This window comes from Sebastes umbrosus, chromosome 9, assembly GCF_015220745.1.
Source record: "Sebastes umbrosus isolate fSebUmb1 chromosome 9, fSebUmb1.pri, whole genome shotgun sequence".
Taxonomy (NCBI): Eukaryota; Metazoa; Chordata; class Actinopteri; order Perciformes; family Sebastidae; genus Sebastes; species Sebastes umbrosus.
The window spans coordinates 28,142,876-28,166,892 of record NC_051277.1 but is presented as its reverse complement, the minus strand read 5'-3'; the positions used below and the strand labels follow the sequence as shown (position 1 = coordinate 28,166,892).

The following is a 24,017-nucleotide window of genomic DNA, read 5'->3' as shown; positions in this document are numbered from 1 at the left end:
ACTTTTCATTTTGCTTAATGAAGTTTGAGAAAAACAAGTAAATTGATTTTTTGACAGTTTAATCTCATCTTGTAAGGCAAGAGTCTGGAAGACGTTCAAATAGGCAGTAAACAGTAAAATAAAACCCACATCTGGCATCTTCTAGGTAGTGTGATATTTCGCCGCACTCATATTTATACCATTTCCAGCCCTTGCAGCCTCTCACACTCAACAATTTACCAGGTGACGTCAGTCAAGTCCCTGAGGGTTCAGGGCTGAAGGCCTTAGGGGGGACTTTGGGATTGGACCATAAACTTAACCAGCTGCCCGTATTGACGATGTGCAACAGCGTTTTGTGTTTGTCATGGAACACGCTTCAATGTATGTTCCATATACATAAACTGGTCAAACTAAGATAGACATTTAATTGATTCTACTTTATTGTCATACAGACATTAACAATTTATAGTAAATACATTGTATTCAGGATCAATCAAATATACTCTTGTCTAGTATAGAAAACAGAAGACATGTTCATTTGATTAAAGTGTTGTATAGTTATACAGTAAATATATTTATTATGTTTGTTACTCCTATCAGCAGCTATAACTAGCTATATCAGCTATATCTTCAACTGTGCAATACTGATTTAACAATACAATAATTGTATGCAATAATTCAATTGTGCAATAATCTGGTTTACTCTGGAATTAACATTGCATTAGTTATACAGTACATTTAAACTAGCATTCGTATTTATACTGTTCTTGCATTTGTATACCATTAATGATAGATCCTATTTTTCATGATTATTATTTGCACTGTTGTTACACATATTTATTTTTTATATTTTCTTAAAATTTCTCTATGTTTATATATATATATATACACAAACGGAGTGGGGAGCAGGGTGTAGGGTTGTCTATGGTAGGGACCCTAATACATCAATGTAGAGACCATGGTAGGAACGGTAGGAACTGTTTTCTTTGCAGGAACCAGATCGGACCAAATTGGAATTGGGCCGGGTTTTACGTGTTTCCGTATCCGCTTTACGCTACCACAGTAAAACAGCGTCACAGCACCAGTCTTCTTGACAGCTCCAGAGCTGCCGGTGTGTGTTCAGTAGTAGCGGCGACAATACATGAATGAGAAGCCATGGAAGACAAGACACAGATACAAGAAGCGATTAAACTCCAAGGTGAAGTCGTCCGGAAGTTAAAGTCCGAGAAGGCGAGCAAAGATCAGGTCAGTACTCAGAGTTAGCAGAGTTATCTTTAATGTTAATGATGTTAAGGCGAGTTCTCCACATGCGGTGAGCAGCAGCAGCATGCAGGTTCACACAACAGGGCTGCTAGCTAGCCCTGATAAACGGAGTAATTCATCCTGGTTAGCTACATGGAAATACCCCAGACCAAACCCCGTTTAGGTTTCTGTTAAATCATTGTTGACTTTAGTAGTAGGCCACTCCTGCTGTCTGATTGATTATGAGTCACTTTATACAATATGAACTTCTTCCTCTGTCATTTAACTAACGTTGTATGCCGAATTAACTGTAAGACACCAGTAATTTAGAACACGTCAATAGTTGTATTGTACGGTGCATATGTGCTCAGTGGTAAGCGAGTCAACATTAAATTGCTCTAAATGTGAGCACTATTAAAGAGTAGCCCAGGTATAAAAGCACAGCTCGCTAGCTCTACGCACTGGGAGCCACCAAGGCCTATAGAAGGAGGCTGGGACACGCGTCATATCTACAGGGGTATTACACATGCGCAGTAGAATCTGTCCTGCACTCGCCGAAATTGAGCCAATCACAACGCAGGACCGCAGCTTCAGTTACACTGCGCATGCGTCATGCCCCACTCCCAAGACCCATCTCCGTCCGTGGCCCAACCTCCTTCAATAGGCCTTGGTTCTGTCTAATTTAACGTTAGCTAGCTATTGCTAACACCCACTCAAAAAAAAGACAGATTATTGTTATTATTTATTTGCAAAGGGACGTTTTTAGACGACTGTGTCACGATGCGTTCAAACATTAACTTTAAGCGTGTGTATCAAACATGTAAGGATAGGTTAGCTGCTGATGCAATAACTTACCTTATTAACTCAGATCAGAATGCCACACACATAGTGACAGTGTGATGCTGACTTTGATATGAGCCAGCACACAGATTATTACTAACAACCAACTCTACCGGTCTGATCTCGGCTATTATGAACTGCTGGTTCCTCTACTGCTGTTTAACATCTTCTTCTGCCATGCACCAGAGAGGATGCTGCAGCAGATGGAGGGATTTAAAAGTCTTGTGAGAGATAAACGTTTCTTAACAAATGTTTAAAACCTTAATGATTGAAATAAGATCAGATCAGATAAGATATTCCTTTATTAGTCCTGCAGTGGGGAAATTTGCAGTGTACAGCAGCAAAGGGGATAGTGCAAAAAACAAGATGCATCAGCTAACACAGTAAAAAAAGAGCTATACAAAGTGAAAGTGAAACAAAATATGAACCATTTAAATAGAAGGAAGTATAAAAATAGGAGCAGTATATACAGTATTGACAATAAACAGACTATTAACAAAATTGAACAAGTGGAAAATGATATTGCACAGTGAGAATGAAATGAAATTCCACCTGAAAATATCAGGTTATTGTCAGTTTTTGGTGTGTAAGTGTAAATTGTCTACTGGGAGCAGTGCTGGTTGTATTGAAAGCTAGAGTACCACCTGTTTGTCAGTGAACGCTGAATAGTCCACAGATAGCAGCCTCAATAAGTCTCTTTTCTGATTTTTTTCCTCCTGAATTCTCTGCTGTTATGTCAGGGACTGAGTTTCACTTTGACCTGTCTTTTACCACCACGACATCACCACCAGTGACTGCATGTTAATGCACACACATGGTCTAATCTCTGGACATAATAAAGCAAAACAAACAGTGTTTTTTCACAGTATACATTTTGATTTGTCATAGTAGGCAAAGCACAGGTGTTACCAATAGCATATAATATGTCTCTGTTCTATTCAAGTGTCCCTGTGAGCCAGTATGCACAAAACCAGGACCCTGAAAGTGAAGCAGCTCATTCAAAGTTACACTTTTAAGTCATCTTACGGTTTAGTTACACTAAGAATAATGCCTCAGAAAATCCAACAATGCCCAGCAACTGTACATTTTCTTTTATCTATGTCTATGTTAGACCTTGAAGTTCAACACTTGCGAGCCACATCATAGATCGTGGTGTCATTTTACGCACCAGAAACCAGACGCACATACAGACAAAAGAAGTGGTCAAAAGTAGTCAATGTGCCAATCTGGGGAGGAAATGTAATAAAATTGCTACATGTGCAGGTGTTTTGACATGGGTCACATGTCCCTGCTGTGTTGCCCTTTACAGAAGATACTTGTAGGGCAGGGTGTCGTTTGAAATCTGTCGATTCTATTGCAAGTATGATATCTGAGTTTCTGTACCAATACCATAAAGACACTTTTTACATTGAGAAATATTAAAATCCTCTTCCCCCACACCTAACAAAACACAGAGGAAGACACTTTTCAAATTTGAATTGTTCTATAAACTCAGTAATAAACAGTCAAAAGAAAATAATAGTAGAAAACAGTCAGAAATTCAGTAAACAGGACTACCAATGTGATCAGGCATTCAATGCCAACTTTTGGTACTTGACAATTCTCAAATTGTTTTTGGAAAAATGATACACTTAACCATGGTTTGAAATGTGAAAAGTTTTAAAATGCTAAACACACTAGAAACACGAAATGCAGTAGACACATCGGTTTGATACTAGGGTCAGAGCAGGGTGTGTGTATGTGTGTATGTATGTGTGTATGTATGTGTGTATGTATGTGTGTGTGTATGTGTGTGTGTATGTGTGTGTGTGTGTGTGTGTGTGTGTGTGTGTGTGTGTGTGTGTGGGCTGCATTGGGCTGGCTTCTTTGATTGACTTGGTCTCATGTTCTATCCTCCACGCTGTGATGATGATGATGATGATGATGATTCGTCATGCCCTGCCCTCCCCTAGTGCTAGGGTTGCTTACCACTTTTCTCCTGTTCTTCTCGCCGGACCCTGGATGACCTCGGTCGGCTTCGCCCTTCATCATCACCACCATCTTCTACCTCACTGTCTGATGAATACAACCCTCCTGGACATCATTGCTCAACTCACTTCCTGGTTCTACTTCTACTGACCATTGTGATTGGCTGCTGTGGCTGGCCCTGTACAATACCACTGGACATTGCTGTGCCCATGATGCACTCCTGAACTTTTTTGCCTGTCCAATATCTGGACTAATTATTTTTTTTGTCCGTGCTGTTGGATAAACATGCTGGGCATGATTTGTGTTCGTGCTTGCTCTGGTCTTTTGGGCTTTCGGACTGCAACACGTGTTCGATCTCTGCATTCTGTCCCTGGGATCACTGTGGCTCAGGTAGGCCTCTGGAGCTGTGTGCGTGTGTTTTTCCTGCAATAAAAAGTTGCCTGAAGTTTTTCAAGATTCTCGCTGGTGTTGACCAGTTCTTATCTTCTTGTTTGTGTGTGTGTGTGTATTGCAGATTGATGAAGAAGTAGCTAAACTGCTGCAGCTGAAGGCTCAGATAGGAGGAGATGATGGCAAACATCAGTTTGTCCTCAAGACGGCAAAGGTAAGACCACAATTCTGCTTTATTCAAACACACGCATGCATGTACTGTACACACAGAGCACTGCTGGGATGGAGAATAAAAAGTATCTGTGTTACTAAGACCATATTCCCACCTGGTGTTCAAATATGATCTTTGCAGAACAATACATTCTTCAAAGTCATTTTTGACATTCTCTTTGCCAGTTTATTCACTACAACTGATGGATGCACATCTAATTCACATATTACGGTCAGATTGAAACCCAGCGAATGTGTTTTTCTGTCAGGGAACGAGGGACTACAACCCAAAGCAGATGGCCATCAGAGAGAGAGTCTTCAACACAATCATCAGCTGCTTCAAACGCCACGGAGCAGAAACCATCGACACGCCTGTTTTTGAACTGAAGGTAGATTTTCACAACACAATTTAACGTGCTTGCCACTCAGCTGAATGTGTGCATGTACAGTACTGAGAGGAAAACATAAACATCTCACATTGAAACATGTTATCTCGTGATCTCCCCGTGGTGTGTAGGAAACGCTGACGGGGAAGTACGGGGAAGATTCCAAGCTCATCTACGACCTCAAAGACCAAGGAGGAGAGCTGCTGTCCCTCAGATATGACCTCACTGTATCCTTCAAACACGGTGGAGTCAAACAGTAGTGCAACAGGTCAAATAGCTACATCAACTTCTGAACAGGGCGGTGGAGGAAGCTGTTTAACTAATCAGGAGCGGGGCTACAGTGTGCAATTCTGCAGATGCACGTCGGTTGCTGAATAAGTCTTTGTATTAAAGCAGTAATTATTAATTTGTCTATTCGTCTGTCGTCACATTTATCGTTTGGTTTTTATTAGGGCTGCCAAAACGTGCTAATAACGTGTTAACACAAATTTGTTTTAACGCACTAATTTCTTTAACACATTAACGCAACTTGTGATTTTTTTGTAGCTCAGTTATAAAGCTAGAGTGAAAGGGTCCCTTGACCTCCGACCTGAAGATATGTGAATGAAAATGGGCTCAATGGGTACCACATTAACCCCCAAACTTTGACTCCCCCCATCAAAGCAAAGAGCGGTGTGTTGTCCTTGACTTGCCCTCTTTCAGGTGCCCTTTGCCCGCTACCTGGCGATGAACAAGATAACCAACATCAAGCGGTACCACATCGCTAAGGTCTACCGCCGTGACAACCCAGCCATGACCCGCGGACGCTACCGAGAGTTTTACCAATGCGTGAGTTCATCATCAAATGAATGTTTCACTCCTGCCAGGGAACCACAGGTCGAGTTACCGGTGGATTTCTTAGATCTCTTGGAAACCGACTTGGTTTAATTCACTTCAAATATTGTCTGCGCTACTTGAATTAATGAATATGTGTGTGTGTTTCAGGATTTTGACATAGCAGGGCAGTATGACGCCATGATTCCAGATGCCGAGTGTCTGAAGATCGTCTATGAAATCCTCAGTGGGCTGGACCTCGGGGACTTCCGTATCAAGGTTCGTCATGTCCGTTCATTGATGTTTACAGATGAAACTTATACAGTAGGTGTCATCCCTGTAACCACGTCCTCCATGTTCAGGTCAACGACAGACGCATCCTCGATGGGATGTTCGCCGTGTGTGGTGTTCCAGATGACAAGTTCCGCACCATCTGTTCAACGGTGGATAAACTGGACAAGGTACGTGCACATACTGAGCTTCTCAATTCTGCAAACCCCGATACTCATTTGGAACGCCTGTTCATTTCCAGAAGGTTTAATTAGATGTGTAGACGATGCTCTACAAAGGCAACTATTGTTATGAAGGCACACTTTGAGTCTAGACGGACAGACCGTGGTCATGGTTAGTCTGATGTAAAACCTCTGTTCTTTCACCTTCTCTATCATTCATCAATATCTGGCTTTAACCCATCTCCTCATGCCACTTTCTGCTGTTCAAACCCAGCTGCCCTGGGAGGACGTGAAGAAGGAGATGGTGAATGAGAAGGGTTTGTCAGAGGAGGCTGCCGACCAGATCGGGGAGTACGTCAGTATGCAGGGTGAGTCTTTTCCCAAATTCACACCAAGATGTGAGACATCAGTGGCATGTTGGTTGCTAGTAAAGCAGTCATCTGTTCAATCAAAATCCAACCTCTGTTAACTGTCGTCAGAACAAGCTGTCCCGTCAGCAGCACGGACAGCTTCTCACATGGGATTATTTGGTGTTTTTGTACGTGTTTGGTTTTGGTTGCTCAAAACAAGCAGTTTGAATGAGTCAACTTTGGCTTTTGGAAATTGTTCACTATTTTCTGATATTTTAAATTCTATACAAGTCAATGAATAGAGAAAATAATAAGCAGATGAATTAGGAACCACAGACTCTGCAGCTCCACAGAGCTTTGTAGCCTCTTTTAGCTCATTAGTTTGGTTGTATGGCTCACAACTTGGGTTTCCAGCAGCAGTGGCAGCTGATATCATCACACAAGGCTCTTGATAAGGTACACTACCCGCTCAGTTGGCGGAGAATGAAACGGAGCTAAAAGAGAATATTGGAATATTGGACTTAAATTAATCAGGTGGACTCCAAATGAATGCTAATCTAGCTCTGTGTCTACTGGATGTGTAAATAGGCAACTGTTTCTGTTGCAGGTGGGATGGACTTAGCAGAGCGCCTCCTTCAGGACGAGAAAATGTCTCAGAGTAAGCTGGCCTGTGCTGGCCTGTCTGACATAAAGCTGCTCTTCAGCTACCTGCAGCTCTTCCAGGTCACAGACAAGGTGAGACATGCTGTTATTCACGCATCCCATACTATTTTTTTTAACAATAATGATAATATTTTTATGCACTTTTTTTAGCGCAGAGATATAGCAATATCATTTACATGGGCACACACATGCGTCCGTCTTCACTTTTCTTTTCTTACTTCCATCATGTCCAGGTGGTGTTTGACCTCAGTCTGGCCCGGGGTCTGGACTATTACACAGGAATCATTTATGAGGCGGTGCTGACTCAGGCGGGTGTGGCCCCGGTGTCCAATGAAGCCCAAAATGGTGCACCTGCAGAGGAGAGCGTGAGTGTGGGCAGCGTGGCCGGCGGCGGTCGATACGACGGCCTGGTGGGCATGTTTGACCCCAAGGGCAGGAAAGTGCCGTGTGTGGGCGTCAGCATCGGCATCGAGAGGATCTTCTCCATCATGGAGCAGAAGTCTGAGGTAAATGCGTCTGCTGTTATGTAGGGCTGGGACGATACACCCGTCTCCCGATTCGATACTATCACGATACTTGGGTGCCGATTCGTTATGTATTGTATTGATAATAAGTGTGTGTTGTGTTGTTCAGGCCTCGGCAGAGAAGGTTCGTACCACAGAGGTTCAGATCATGGTGGCGTCCGCTCAGAAGAACCTGCTGGAGGAGAGACTCAAACTCACCACTGAGCTCTGGAATGCTGGCATTAAGGTGTGTGGTGGGGCCTTGAGTGGCCTCTCTTCGGCTAAATATTCAGCCCGAACACTGTAAAAATCCTCGTCCATAACATCCTCTGCACTCAATATTTTGGGATTTCACTGTTGGAAACGTAGCTAGTTTGAAATACAAGCAAAGAAAAGAACAAGGAAGTTTTTGAGCGGCGTGGCACCTTGCAGCTGCCAAAGCTGAAATAGCACTCTGTAGTTCTTCCTCGCCTCAAACTATGTCAAATTACATCACTGGATGCAGGAAGAACAACAGGTTTTGCAGCTGCGACACAGAGAACATCGGCAACAACTGCAGCATTTAGTATACAGAAAATAATTTAATGTTTGTGTTTTTATGAAAAAAGACGTTGAATTATTTCTTATTTTATTTATTGTACAGTGGCATTATGTAAACAAACTGGCATTTGAAGTGTTAAAATTCTGAAAATCAATGAATATTTGTTAGTATCAGGACTGAAGTTGGTTAAAAGATCTAACTCAGTGAAAGTAGAAAATCATTTTATTATATAATTTTATGGCAGTTTTTTTTGACGTGGACTTTTTTTTCCCTCTAAGGACATCAGAGCAACTTTTTAAAGGGATACAAAGGGTTAACTACCACAATAATCTTTAGGCCAGTCCCAGTGAGAATACATTTTTTACGGCAAAGCTGCTGACTGGGTATTATTTTCCTCTGTCCACTGTCATCCATCCAAATTGTATATTTTCATTATGGCGATATAGGTAGCGTTTATAAATAGAACAGTTATTACCTTCAGCTGAGAGGAGCTGGGCTGCAGATGACTGTTCAAGTTTTTTTTGTGTCACCGTCATATTCTCTGGTACAGGCAGGGGACATTTCTTTCAGTGTAGGGACTTTTTTTTGCAGTGGATGGATTGAAGGAGGTTTGTGGTTTGGGAGAGAGATGGAATAACTTTGAAAGATCCTTTTTGATGGGCTTAAAGACTACTAATAATAATAATAGTGAAATTCTGAAAAAGTACCTCCAACTGAATGCTGTGTGCGTTTGTGCATGTTTCCAGGCAGAGGTGATGTACAAGAAGAACCCCAAACTGCTGAGTCAACTGCAGCACTGCGAGGAGTCAGGGATCCCTCTGGTGGCCATACTGGGAGAACAGGAGCTCAAAGATGGAGTGGTCAAACTCCGGGTCGTGGCCACCCGAGAGGAGGTACGATTAGTACAGAATACACACACACACACACACACACATACATGACAGCTCCCCAAAGTGAAGCCAAAACATCTTGATCGCCCCCTTGTGGCTGGCTGCAGTATAGGTCATAAATTCATGTAAGCGGATGGGACATGGGTCAAACCAAAAAGTCAAAGTACACCTCAAATAATATTTTCATTAAGGTAGGTAGTTCTGATCACACTCAAGAGTTCATTCTTCTGCTAAGTTTATTTTTAATTAGTTATTTGATGCTATAAAAAGGCGGTCATGATTGACAGCTGCTCTGAATGAAGTAGTCAAGACTAACCTCCCTGTATTTGTTTTCTGTCCTCAGGTTGAATTTTCCAGAGCAGATCTTATAGGTGAGATCAGGAGGAGGACCTCCGAGGCCTAGCCCCGCTCCATCTGTTCAGCTACAGTCCAACCTCATCACCCGATCGCTTCACAGACACTCTGCAGAGTCTTGTACAGAATCTCTTGTGGTGCTCATGTTGCACTCTCGCACGCTGCAACAGAGCACGTAGCCAAAAGCAACAACGCTAACTGGAAGTGTGTTTAACGTGATGTGCTTCTTAAAATGGAACACTCCTTAGGGAACATCATCCAGAAATATGTTACAGTTAGCATGAAATGCAATGTGTTTTGGATTATATCTGAAAGACGTGTACTTGCTTTCAGTGTCAACATTGTATATTAGTGTGCCATTATTGATATTAACTATTCAAGTCCAAGAAGTCAAAGTTTCTTATTCTCCATAAAAGTTGCTGGAGATCAGTTTGGTCTTTAATCAGATTCATTAACTAAATCTGTGTGTAGAGCAGCGTTCCTTCAGGATGACAGACTCTTGTTAGAGACATTAACTTCCTACCTGAACATGATTTGCTGCACTTCAACTGAACCTCCAACTCATAACAAATAAGGCTCAATTTCTACCTGTATCAAACGTGGCTTCACTGTCAAGTGTCTGAAATAAACACATTCATCATTCTGCTCAATACTAAAAGAACAGCTGCTGTGTTGACTGATTTTTGTTACTTAAAGTAGGCAGGATTGGAGCAAATCTGATTTTAAAAAAAAAAAGTGTTTAGCTGTAAAATCGGGATGTGATTTGTCAAAGTCTCCTGTCACGGGCTAGATTTCTTTTGAAGCCTGAAAACAGAGCCATGAGGAGGTGTAGAAGTCTAGTTATCTCTCAGAACACTTGAATTACAATATGCTGAAAGGTTATTTTGGAATTTTTGCCCAATGATGCCAAAAACGTTCTGCCTACTGAAGCTTTAAATATATAAATATATTTTTTCTTTTATTTCCTTTTCTACGGAGCCCCCCTAGACCCCCAGGGAAAAATTGTATTAACTTGTTCCCTCGAGTTAGTAAGTCGTTCCCTCAAGTTAGTTAATAAAATTTCCTCCTAAGGGTCTAAGGGGTTTTCCATCCATCCACCCTACAGACTCAAATCAACATACCAACTAACAGCCTTGTTCTCTTATTCCCAGACTGTGAACTGGCCTGTATTGGCTGTTCTTATCTTCCTCGTGTTGTTCCGTTAGTGTTTTGTCTTGCAATTACAAAATGAATCCATTAATCCTTCATTGCATACGTTTCTATAAAGTAACACCACCATCACATTTTCTTTTCAAATCTCATTTTATGAAATGAGGAACAAAACAAACAGTAACACACAATAAAAAAACATGCATAAAACAAACCACAGAAGTTTAAACAAGACAAACAAGCCTACTACTACTCTAATAAAAGCATGCATAAATCAACAAATTACATATAAGATAAACATCTTTTTTGGTTTTTATATAACATCATTGACAAAACAACCATTGCTGCAGAGGTAGGTGTGCTGTATACTATCTGATGGGGCTTGTCAGTGGGCCAGCTGATTATTGTACACCTTCTGCAGGACCTGCTGGGCCACGGCCCGCTGAGCTTCCTCCAGCGTGGTGGTGGCAGTGGGTCCCGGCAAGATCATGACCAGCCCATTGAAGACCGCGGTCATCCCGGGGATACAGACCTTATAGGCAAAGTAGAGGAATCCATCGGGCCCAGCGTGGCTGCAGCAAATCTCATAGAGCGGCTGGCCGACGCCAGTCGCCTCACACAGCTTGTGCAGGAGCATCACGGGGGATGATGAGGATGCTGTAGACGCAGGATGGCCCTGGAAGGAAGAGGAGTAGGAGGAGCTGAGAGGGGGTGGATGCTTGGGGGCAGTCGGTCCTCCAACTGCTCTGCTGAAACCCACGTGGACGGACGGAGGGCGGGCCGCGCGAGGAGGCACGGCCGAGGGCTGTGGAGAGCTCATGATGTGGCGCGGCGGCTTCAGGGGTGATGGCAGGTGGCTCTTTAAAGGTCTGTGTGGAGGTGCTGGCTCGTCCTGGCTCGGCTTCACTGCGGACTGCCATTTGATTGAGATGTTCAACGCAAACTGCCTCCTGAATGCTGGAGACAAAAGAAGAGGAAGTACAGTAGTAAGGACCACAGCTATTTTCTACAGAAGCAGAGAATAACATCACTTTAAAAAAAAAAAAAAAGTCCCTTTTATCTTAAGAATACATGTGAATTATCTAATTTCAAACGTAATAACGTTTTCTCGTTAACCAGACCTAGACAGAGATAATTACCCAGAGAAGGCCCCTCCAAGAGGTCATTATCAAGATACAGATAAGGGTCGGGTTATGCTACAGAAGAACTGATTCGTACCACCTGTTTTCCAATCATAAGTGGTAATAGCGGTTACAATCGGCCAAACTCGAAGGCGGGATGAAAAGCCAGTCGTCACAGTAATGTGATATTGTCTATATACAGGTATACATCCTCTCCTGGACACACAGCTGACCAATAACGGTGTCAAGTGGCTGTGAATGTCGGATTGGACCAGAGCTGGTTTTAGGTCTTGTTTTTCTAGTCTATTGATGCTTAGTATGAACATTACAATAGCACAAAAGGGGAAAAAAATCACACCTGAACATTTCATTTTAGCAGAAACAGGCATTTAACGCCCAATTACAAGTAAGGAATCGGCCCATCTGTATATGTCAAATAGTTTAATGAGAACTATAAAACCAAAGTGCAGCCATGATGAGTTTGTGTCTGTTTGGAACATGTTGGTGTTAGTGAACATCTCTGCTCCTGGGTTTAATCTGAACACATTAAACCACAGATCAGTCCTGACTACTACACGTTCAGCCAGAGCTAGAACAACCAGGCAGCGTAGTGCATGAGCATTCAGACTCCAAACTGCTTTACTAGGGAAAAAATATACAAAATATTCTGTTTATTGCCCTTATTCCGAAAAAGACAATATTCCTACTAAGCCGTTAACGTGGCTAATGAGAATGAATATTCCACTAATATTTCTGTTTACATGCAGCCATGCATACTTCGATAATCGGAACCGGTGGTGTACTCCCTCTTTCATTCCTTCAACCACATTCTTGAAAAGTTCGGCATTGCGATATTTGCACATATCCAAAAATCTGTTGATATACGACTTTCATAATGTTTAAAGAGTAGGTGTGTTCTCCTTGTGACCAGAAACGTGGGCTTTTCTTTTGGGCCTGCAAACTGTCGGCTAGTTGGTTTGTGTTCAATGCACAGAGCTGATTGTAAACATAGTCCGTTATGTTTCCCTGGCTGCAAACAACCAACCAATCAGAGGTTTGAAGGCAGGAGTAAGAAAGGCAATGCGTCCTTTTTCTGTGCCAGAGCCGGAAAAAGATACATTCATGAAAGACAGCAGCAGAAAAACTGACACAAAAAAATTGCATCAAGTGTTTCTTTGATCATTGTGAGAAAATCCTTATTTAAAAGATACTAATAATAATTTTGCATCATATCAAAGGTTGACAACATAAATGGGACCATATTTAAAGCAACACTCTGATCCCATCAGTCCAATCTCCATCAACAGGAGCTCACCTACCTTCCACCAGCACCTTCTTGGCCATAGAAGCAGCATGGTGAGATGAGAAGGCGACTATAGCAGACACCCCCTCTATACCAGGCCCAGCCTTCACAGACGTTCTCTCCACCCCCTCTGCCACTACACGCAGCACCTGGGAGCAAAACCTCAGTTACAAACACAAATATAACATTTATTCACACAGCAGTAACCTAAGTAATCTAAAATATATATTCATATTTCACCACTTCCCGTAAGCTGTAGACCTTTGTGGGTTAAATGTTACCAGCTCAACTCAAGAGGCCAATGGTGTGGTCATTGCTATAGTCCAGACGTGTATGTAACAAAAGCAGGACAGGCAGGGCTGAACGACGCAGCTAAAAAGATGTGACCAGACTCGGTTACGATGGAGCATTATATTCACATTCCAGACATCTTTAATATTCATTTTTTTCTTATTGACAATATGCATTTGAGTGCCTTAACTGTTACAGTAAGATTTATGGCCGATGAGCCACTCTTAAATGATTACATTTATAAAATAAATGAAAAAGAAAATGTATTCATCATTATTGTTTTTTTGTTTTCCCTGCTGTACCGAAAACACACCGAACCATGACCCCAAAACCAAGGTACATATCGAACCCTAATTTATAATATTTTCACCATTTTACCTTGCCGTCAGACAGCCCTTTCCGACGGAGAACTGAAGCCGTTATATCCATCTATGCTCCCTTCAAAGCCACCAGACTCCATTGACAAAAACTGAAATTTTACGTCTTCACACGGTAGTTGCTGGTCTACCGCTGCTCCACTGCTCAATTGGTTTGTGTTGTTGTGTGACTTTGGTGAATCCAAACCCTTTAAAACACTAAAAAATGGCTTCAGTTCCCCGTCCGAAAGTGCTGTCTGACGGCAAGGTAAAGTGGTGAAAATATTCCAAATATAGCATACACTGATGTCGATTTTTTCAGGTGGCTAAAATACGTTTTGCTGCTCCCCCTAGGGGCATGCCGACCGCCATTACAGTGGGTAATACACCTACTATGAATAAGTACCTCATACAACCCCACTTCAGCTGTGTAGTAACCTAAACACAGTAGGTAATGAGAAAAAAACACAACAACAATGGTGATTGTGATGTGATGTTTCTATGACAAAGCTGTTGTACCTGCAGTAGGTCCTCTTGCCTGGTGGTGGCCGGCAGGTTTCCGATACAGAGGTGTCTCTTCTCCGTGCTGCGGCGGACACTCAGGCGGAAGCCGGGCTCCAGCATGTGACCGTGCAGCAGGCGGATGGCTTCAGTAGCTACGGCCGGCGAGCCGTATTTGCCGTAGGCGAAGCCGCGGTTCTGGCCGCTGAAATTCATCATGAGCCGGAACTCCCAGAGGGGCCCCACGGAGTTGAAGAGGGGAATCAGCAGATCCTCGTAGGTGTCCCGAGGGATCTGGCTGATGAAGACCTCACAGCGTGCTCCTGGGGACGGCCCGTCCCACACTGACAGCAGAATGGAGAGGAGATGCCAGTTGGTGATGCTGCCTGATTATTTGCTACATTTATTACGTCTCATCAGGTGAAATGAAAAATCTAACAATGTACAATTACTTGCTGCTTTGTCTGCTCAGATATCCATTAAAGGATAAGGCTGGAGTTATGAGTTCCAGTACCAAAATGTTCATATTTTAAAGTTGTTTCGGTTGAATTTTCACAACAGAGGTTCAATTTGCAAAATTCTGAACCAAAAACCAACTTTTTAAGATATTTTGACAGTATATTTTTTCAAGAAGGATTATTTAAATTTCCTTGAAACTTTTTTTACGGGAAAATGTTAATATTCAATATTAATTTGTCACTATTTTCTGTCATTGATAGACTAAAAAATTAATTGATAGAACATAAGAAGACTAATGGATACTGAAATCCAGCTTTAGTTCCACATGTTTGTCTCTCTTAGTTTCTCCAAGGAGTTAATTTCATGGTCGTCTTGTGTAAAGGCAGTGTGTTTTGAGCTGAGCAGCCTCTCACCCTCAGGTGGTCCTCCATACTTCCTCTGGCCGTTTACTTGTTTCAGATTCGTATCGGTGGCTTTCAGCCAGGTTTCCAGCGCCTTCACCCGCTCAACATTCAGCACCTGAGGGAGAAACAAAGTGGGAACAACTCCTCCGCAACAGCACCTTTCCAACAAACAGGAAAGACCAATCCTCATGAACAGGATCAGTGTCTGTCCCCGTGCTTTAGCCCATTTATTCAAAATCAATTATACTTCAATAAATTATAGCTAACAACAGCTGGCTTGCAGATCGGTATTAGAACATGAAACTAGATAGCACCCTGGTTTTTGGTTATTGTGATACGGCTTAAATATGGCCTTTTCCACGTCTCTCCCGGGCAGCAAAGTGATTCCATTTCCAAAACTTATTACACTGTTCTCACTGATTGAATTGAGCAATTAGAAATTAGAAATCTGGTGACCTCACACACATTTACCCCTATGGACTATAAACAGAAACCCTTTGACATTGTACAGATTATGGCATTGCATCATTTTCAGGAACACATTAGGCTACTACAGCAGGTGAGCATCACTACAAATAATAAGGACAAGAACCGACTGCTGCTGTTCATTATCTGAAGTCTAATGGTGTTGAAAGCAAATCCATCACAGACTGCATCCACAGAGAAACTGGAGTCTGTCCCAACAGCTACAGTAGTGGTACTGAGCACTTAAATGAGCACTCCATTGGTTTAGTGCTCCACTCCTAAAACATTGTCAGACTCACGATAGCAGTTTAAAAAAAAATAAAAAAAATCAATGCAGCAGAATCAGAGATAGTCTTTTTAATTCCATTCCATTATTCTACCTTGTCAAATGCTGGCCTACATTACCCACGATGCAACTCAACTGCCAACAGATGGGTAAAAGAACGTATATTGATAAGAAGTGAAAGTCAAGTAGTCTATCCACGTATATAAGTTTTTACATGTATAAACATTTTTTATTGCCAATGTGTTAACAGGTTGTAACCTAACCTAAATAATAATGAGACCTTACGCGACTTTCTGGGTTTCCTCTATCGGCCTGTAGATTTAATGTGAAGAATGCGGGATGTTTTTTCCGGGAAAATCCAATGGATGTCACAACATGCGCGCTCGCGAGTGCCTTTACTCTCTTCAGCTCCGCTTACAGGGCTAACAGTGGGCAACCATAGCTAACGTTCGGTTAGAAATGGAGTCCGCTAATGCCACCAAATGACCACAACTCAGACTCCAACACAAACTCCATGGACGCACAAAACATACACATTTATGTCTAGTGAAGCCCGTCTTGCAAAACAGAAATGTGGCCGACGTCGTAGAAAACTAGGATCAACATCGGCCGGGCCTTCGATCCATGGAGGGACCTTCGTTTGGTTTTGGGTATCAAAACGGACCCCAAGCTGTTAAAAATTCCTACTGGACAGGTAAGCTAACATTACAGCCAAGCATGTGAAATATATAGTGATATCGTGGTTTTAGCTGTCAATCATGTTCAGTCTAGTGTGTGTCGCCTCACTGTTTGGACCGATGCTCGCTCGTGTCTACGTAGTGCGAGCGCAAGCGCGACAGGATGCTGACTGTCGTTGGCCACAGGGGGTCACTGTAAACAAGCAATTTCTGATTCTTACATAGAGCCCCTTTAAAGTCTGATAAGCAAACAAACATTTTGAGTAAGGTGGTGTTTACAGCAGACCTAATGTATGGAACTATATTAATAGGACAACATCTTGATTTGCTCTGTGTTAATATCTTCTTTTTTTAATTATTTTCAGGCTACATTATCAAATGTTCTCACATAGTGATATAGTGTTAAAGGGTTATGAATGTCTTATTCCCACCAGGTAGCCATTTATTTCTCTACATCACCTAACTTGACTTAAATATGCTCCAGTAACACTACACAGAAAACATCATGGCTCATTTTATTGCTGTTAAAGTTGTTGTTAATGTGAGATCATGCAAATAAGTGTAGCCTATACGCCCAACAACAAGGCCACCGTTATAAAACCACGTTCCAAATACACTTAAACACGGTAAACACAGCTAACTCCAAGTTAGAAAAAACACTGGAAACATATAAAACACTTGTTTCATTTGGGAAAAGGTCAGGAGTGATTTAATGTGTGTCTATTCTAGTAAAAGCAACAAGACCTTCTAAAGAGTCTTTATTAATGTAATGAGCAGCAGGTGGGGTTCAACCAGGCAGCAGTGCAAGAAAAAAAAGGAAAGAAACAAAAACAAGACAATAGTTCCCCCAAATAAAACATGACAAACATTGTTACCATGTAAAGCACGAGCCCCGCGAGGACACTTTACACAATGTAGCCAAACATGCGCGCGCGTGTTTAAAAACCGCTCGCGAAGCTTGACACAAGCTAGTTAACATCAAAGCTGACCGCGTCCCGCCGGCCCTGCTGCTCCCGCTCAGTGTAACAAGTTTACATGTTATCTAACAGGTCGCTTTCCGTTCACTTTACCAACAGATAAATAATAAAACAAAGTTAAATTGAACATGTTACCTGGCTCTGCTTGTTCTCCATCATCTTCTCCACCGTTGTTGTTCGCGCAGACCGTGACGCCACTCTGCCCATGGCCGCACCTGAAGCCCGCGATTGGCCCGCGAATTACACCTGACCTGACACCACCACGCCGCCTTCACGGTCAGCTCGGGCATGTTAGTAGAAATCAACTCACAGGAAATGGGTGTGTAACAAATGTAGCCTTCATGAGACTATAGTGGGCCCTGGAGATTGGAGTGTAGCTATAGTTTAAAACTGAAAAGTAGCCTTTTGTGGGTTGGCTAATAGAAATGTGTTCCATATAAGCCATAACACAAAAAACACCATGACAAACTGTTAGTGACAAAAACTACTCTTTGGCAGGTTCAAGTTACTTTTCAATAGGGAATTTTTTGGATGGTAGCTGTATGGAGCGTTCTCTTATACATCCATGGTATGGTGCTGTGGTAGACTGTCACCAGCCTATTCAACTGTCATCTGTTCATCAAAAATGTATAAAGTATAATAATGAATTTCAAAATTGAACTTAGTTTATGATATTGATCCTTACGAATTAGGAGGACCTTGACAGTTTGCACCATTACAGTCACTGATATGTAGTGAACACCTGTCAGCAGTTCAAAATATGTAAATCTTCGGAGGCCGATGTCCGATTTACAAATGGGTGGGAATAGGACCTTCAGGTCTACAAGCCAAAAGCCAACTACACAATCATCCAGACGAAGATAAGCTAGCTAATGTTACTGAATACTAAGAAAACGTTGGCTAATACTGCATAATTAATCTACCGGTATCTTGCAAAATGAAACCCATAACGTTAGCCTACCTTTGTGTCTGACTGTATACTATACTATACTAATATAGTGTTCTGTGTTATCTTTTTACACTTGCACGAAACAGCCAGCGGATGGCACTCTCAACTTTATCCTCCAAAAATGGCCGACTTGCTGTCGGTGACATCCCATTCCCATTCCCATCTTCTAACTCGGCCTTCATTTTAATTTCAACTACACACCTGTAAAGTTTCATTACTGCATCTTACACAGTCGTGATGCTATCACGGTGACAAAATCTGTCCACAGACAGACAGACAAAAATATAAACACCTGGCGAAGTACTGTGGTTGCACTATCCAGCAGATGCAGTTGGCTGTTCATGGGTGGGTAGCCAGTTAGTTCCTGTCCTTGTTTCTACACTAGTGACTCCTACTGGTCGGTTGGGGCACCTGCCTAGCAGGCCAGCCCTGGTAGGGTAGTGTCACATTGAAGCTCATGACAAATTTAACTATAGACACTTGGGCCCCGTTCTTCACACTCACTTATCCAATCCAAGCTAACGTGATGTGTTTCGTCAATGTCCATCCTCATCATTTGGATACGGTTATTTCGGTTCTTTGAACACAAGTGCAGAATTGATGAGACAAACCTGTACTGATGTATCCCTGAGTACTGCGCATCCGTCTTGACCAAAAGGGCATATAAGTAGAGAGAGGAAACCATGATCATCCATCTGCAGAATGGTATGTATTCTGCTATTTCTTCTACTTGCTTACTGATCATTTTGTAACAATGTATTCTGTAAAACAGGAAGAGGCCAGAACAACAACAAAAAAAAGATGGAGGTTCAGCTGCCGCTGACTTCACCTCCACAGAACTGTCAATCTACCAGCCAATCGGCCTGCGTAGGAGGGCATACCAGGAGGAACTTCCTCACAGCCGGTGCCAGGATGCAGCAACAGTTACATTAGTGGTAAATAAAGTTTGTTTCACATTTTGCAGTGTTTTAATCATGGTTTTAACAGGCCTAATTTTATTTTTAATTGTTTCTGAAGTTGTAGTACATGTGGTGAAGCTGCTGCCAGCACCTCAGGTTGGGTATACTTCTATGGTTGAGCATAAAGAAACTATTTCCATTTGCTCAGTTCACAGTGAGGTAAGTCCTTGTTGAATTGATATAAAAGTGATTGTAGCAGGAACCCACACAGGTTGTTTGTCTTTAATGTACTGATAAATAACCAATAATAATTCATAATTCTGTAGGATCCTGAAGATGTACACTCCCTGTACAAGATATCCCTACAAATGGAAATAAGAAACATGGAGAAAGAAGTGCCGTATTGAGCTGTCAAGCTAATGAAACTGGAAAAAGAGATTCAGTTTGTAAGTGGCTTGTAATTTGAATGATATCAAGCCTCACCTGATTGAAACTTAACTAAACGTATTTAATTCCTATTTGAAGGACCAACTCCAGTATGTGAGAATAAATCTGAAAGCATGTTAAGTGAAAATCAATTTATTTATAACCTTTGGTCGTTTTTTTCTCTTTTCTTTCAAGTGACAAAATACCATCAAATGCTCCACTCCACATTTGGAGAAGATGGGAAATGTGATAATCCACATACAATTTTATATATAAGTTAAGATAAAAAATAAAAAATATGTAAAGATATAAAAGTAAAATGAGAGAAGGGAAAAGATGAATATTGAGGAGTCAGTCAGTCAGTCTGTAGAGCACGTGTCATGCAAGATTCCATTCAAAATAATAACAGAAGAAACTTGAGAAAATGGTTTGCTCCACACAAAAGCCCCTGATACAGTATGGGACTACATGTAATGTATTTATAATTCCACAAGGTGTCAGTGTTGGATCATGTGTGTTTTTCCTGCAGTGGGGAAACTGCTCAGAGACAGTACATGGCACACAGATAGAACATGTTTTGTAATATCATTATACAAAAGCGTAGGAAATTGGAAAATGTAAGCAACATTACTGTTTCCAACTAACCTGATGATTACATGCTGTCATGTTCAATTCATTATATTTTGTCTTCATAAGAAATAAACAGAAATCACAGTAATCCATTACTTTACTTACATTCTAGGCTACTTTATCTATAAAAATGAACACTCTCACCCTTTGCTTTTTGCCACGAGCAAATTTTAGCAATCAACAGTTTCATCTGATCTCAAATATTCTGTTCTGGATAAATCGATGTTGCATATGATTGGCTGTTAGTTACAAACCCCGCCTCTTTCATGTGCTAATTGTAGATGGAGCTGTCATTTTTTGTCAGTACATAATCTCCTTTTTGTTCATATGGATGTTTACCTGACGTAGACCTTGTACATTACCCTACATAATAGTTTTGGGATCTTGCAAAATTCAAGGTGCAGACTACCTCTCCTCATCCCTGGACAGCATGCTGCTTTTGTCCAACTGGGGTTGGACGTGCACCCTATCCAGCTTCTTTGCAGCACACTTTGTGAGACCAAAATTAGGTCTACTTGGCTCAGTTTAAACTTTATTATTCAGAATTCAGTATCATATACACTAAACCATAAACTCAACGGTGAGTGTAAACAGCATGAGGGTTGAAGGGTTGAGGACGTCACCTCACCTTCACCGCACAGAGGAGTTGTCTCTATGTGCTGCCATGTGTGTTGTGCTGCCTGTCGCAGGATAAGGTACAGGCGTCTGGCACGGATAGAGGACTGCTTGCTTTGTCAGCGCCACAAACATTATTTTCAGACAGCAAAAAGCTGCATTATACAGTAGCTTATATAGGAAAGCAAAACGCTGCCATATACCGCTGACTTTGATTTTCAGCTGAGCTATTTGTTTTAGTTACAGGCTGTCTCTATCTTCTCTCCTCGCCTGATTGTGTGTGTGTTTGGCCCGGCTTCTACACACACACACACCACACACACACACACTCACACACACAGTCACACACATTCATGCTCATCTGACAGAAGCTGGAACAGAGAAAGAGAGAGCCATCATTCAACCTTTAGTTTCAATATGTTGGGAAGATCATTTTGATCCCAAATCCCCATGTTTGCTGCAGGCTACTGCCCACAGTCAGATGAGAAGATGAATATCAGGACAAGTTTAACCTAGCTTAGCACAAAGACATAGAGTAGGGGAAAAACTGCTTGCCTTGCTTTGTCAAAAAAAAGAAAAGAAATACAGCTTTAAACAACTCCAAAGTTATTTACAGTACATGTTGTAATTTATGTATTGAAAATGTATAGAAAATATAAATGTAAAAACTAGATATTGTTGTAGCCCAGATATTTCAGAGCAGTTAGCTACCTAGTTGTCTTCTTTGTGGTGGTTGTCAGGTTTGAATGCTGCCAAATGAGTCTTGGATGCATTGGTTGGTAGATCCTTAGATAGTAAAACGCAGTCCCCAGCCGTTTTCCCCCCTGTATCCTATGCCAAGCCGTTTTAACATTTAATACCTAGACAGGATATTCATTAAGAGATATCGGCAACGTCATTTTGCCTAGTCAAAACTGTAATTCAAGATAACCCTAATTCTATTTTGACGAGGCAAAACTATAATTTTAGATATCCGTAATTACATTTTGTACGATTCAAACTTCTTTTGCCATTCATGTGTATGGGGTTTCTCATTACAGGTTGCAGATATCTGTAATTCACATTGCGGATGCTTCTTTATTTATCTTTGTATTAATTCCCTTTTTATTTACTCTTCTGTTTAATTTTTCCTTTTATTTATTTATTTCTGTATTTAAACTGGAAAAACAAGGTTCGGAAACTTGTGTTTGGTCGATTATTTCTCTGTTGTTACAATGCTAATTGGCATTGTATTTTACGTCGTTGGAAAGCCTGCTTATTTACCTTCGCAATGATGTCCAACTTGTAAGGATCATGCATTTGTGGGATGAGCAGCACAGCTGATTATGTGGGTAGCGCCCAAGAAAAATTTGCCAAAATGCTCCGTCAATGGTAAACAGTGTATTCTCCTGTTGGTGTTGACTCTTGTTTTGAGTTGTTTGGTGGATTGGATGATTGAACTCTCTATCAGTAACAAGGAACAAACTAGACATATTGGCAATTTTACACTTTATTCATTTAATACACCGTCAGGAGCCTCAATAGCGGTGGAAGATCCATACGCAGCCACAACAGCCTGGCACCTCCTCCTCATGCTGGTCACTAACCTGGTCACATGTTGCTGTGGGATGGCATTCCATTCCTCAACCAGGATTGGTTGCAGGTCAGCCAGCGTGGTTGTGTTGGTCACTCTAACACGTACAGCACGCCCAAGCTGATCCTACAAGTGTTGAATTGGGTTGAGGTCCGGACTCTTGGCAGGCCGTTCCATTCTCTCTACTCCCACATTGTGGAGGTAGTCTGTGATAACCCTGGCTCTGTGGGGGTGAGCGTTGTTTCTTGGAGGATGAAGTTAAGTCCCAGATTGTGGAGATATGGGATCGCCACTGGCTGCAGAATCTCATCCCGATATCTCACTGCATTGAGATGGCCTTCAATGATGACAAGCCTTGTTTTGCCAGTGAGGGAGATGCCGCCCCACACCATGACACTGCCCCCACCAGAAGCTCTTACTCCATCGGTGCATCAATAAGCATAGCGTTCTCCACGTTGTCTCCATACTTTGACGCTGCCATCCAACTTTCGCAGACAGAACCTGGACTCATCACTGAACATGACATTCCCCCACATGTTCAGGTTCCATTGTCTGTGTTGTTGACACCAGCGCAAACGGGCCTGACGGTGAAGGGCAGTCATTGCAGGCTTCCTGGTAGCCTTATGAGAATACACTGTTTACCACTGGAAGAGCATTTTGGCAAATTTTTCTTGGGCGCTACCCACATAATCAGCTGTGCTGCTCATTCCACAAATGCATGATCCTTACAAGTTGGACATCATTGCGAAGGTAAATAAACAGGCGTTCCAACGATGTAAAATACAATGACAATTAGCATTGTAACAACAGAGAAATAATCGACCAAACACAAGTTTCCGAACTTTGTTTTTCCAGTATATTTTGTATTCATTTTTAAATCTATTTATTTTTTATTTATTTACTTTTGCATTTATTTTTATATTTTTTTGATCAATTTAATTTTTATTTATTTTATATTTATTTTTAAATGCATGTATTTATTATATTATTTATTTATGTCCGACTTGACTGGACTGGCACATGGGCTGAGCTGTCTGTCTATGCACCTGCTGTCTTGCAGGTAGCATGTGTGGTGAGACAGGCCGTGGTATCCGAGTGTGGAAGGTCTCCCGCTGTTCCTTCAACTCCCCGTCACATCTGCACATCAAGGCTCACACCGCTCCCACAGCCCGGCTTCAGCTGGTAAAAAAGTCCGTTTACTCGTGTTTCAAATGTTTTATTCAGTAACAACCGTCTGTGCTTGGCAGTTTGTGTATGTGGGCGTGTTCTTGTTTTTCCATCCTTGTGAGAACCAGTTTAAAAACACTCCTCACTTCTTAAAGGGTTTAGTTCAAGATTAGGCCTTGGATTTAGAG

General features: G+C 41.8%; 2 protein-coding genes across 4 annotated transcripts; one reads left to right on the top strand and one right to left on the bottom strand.

The window, feature by feature from the left end:
* The first annotated feature begins 1,002 nt into the window (after positions 1 to 1,002).
* On the top strand, positions 1,003 to 10,244 carry hars (histidyl-tRNA synthetase). Of its 2 annotated transcripts, XM_037780621.1 has the most exons (14): positions 1,077 to 1,224; positions 4,014 to 4,419; positions 4,544 to 4,633; positions 4,899 to 5,018; positions 5,147 to 5,242; positions 5,718 to 5,843; positions 6,000 to 6,107; positions 6,191 to 6,289; positions 6,555 to 6,648; positions 7,238 to 7,365; positions 7,527 to 7,799; positions 7,927 to 8,043; positions 9,084 to 9,230; positions 9,571 to 10,244. In XM_037780621.1, the coding sequence occupies exons 2-14, from the start codon at positions 4,315 to 4,317 to the stop codon at positions 9,628 to 9,630; spliced, it is 1,563 nt and encodes a 520-aa protein (XP_037636549.1). In that variant the 5' UTR covers positions 1,077 to 1,224; positions 4,014 to 4,314; the 3' UTR covers positions 9,631 to 10,244. The 2 variants fall into 2 exon arrangements, with proteins under 2 accessions (XP_037636550.1, XP_037636549.1); XM_037780622.1 differs by lacking the exon at positions 4,014 to 4,419 and having other exon boundaries at positions 1,003 to 1,224.
* Positions 10,245 to 10,863: 619 nt separating this feature from the next.
* On the bottom strand, positions 10,864 to 17,869 carry dnd1 (DND microRNA-mediated repression inhibitor 1). Of its 2 annotated transcripts, none has more exons than XM_037779246.1 (5): positions 17,706 to 17,864; positions 15,175 to 15,280; positions 14,321 to 14,646; positions 13,171 to 13,303; positions 10,864 to 11,687 (listed from the first exon to the last, which is right to left on the bottom strand). In XM_037779246.1, the coding sequence occupies exons 1-5, from the start codon at positions 17,775 to 17,777 to the stop codon at positions 11,116 to 11,118; spliced, it is 1,209 nt and encodes a 402-aa protein (XP_037635174.1). In that variant the 5' UTR covers positions 17,778 to 17,864; the 3' UTR covers positions 10,864 to 11,115. The 2 variants fall into 2 exon arrangements, with proteins under 2 accessions (XP_037635174.1, XP_037635175.1); XM_037779247.1 differs by having other exon boundaries at positions 11,197 to 11,687; positions 13,167 to 13,303; positions 17,706 to 17,869.
* Positions 17,870 to 24,017: the final 6,148 nt, after the last annotated feature.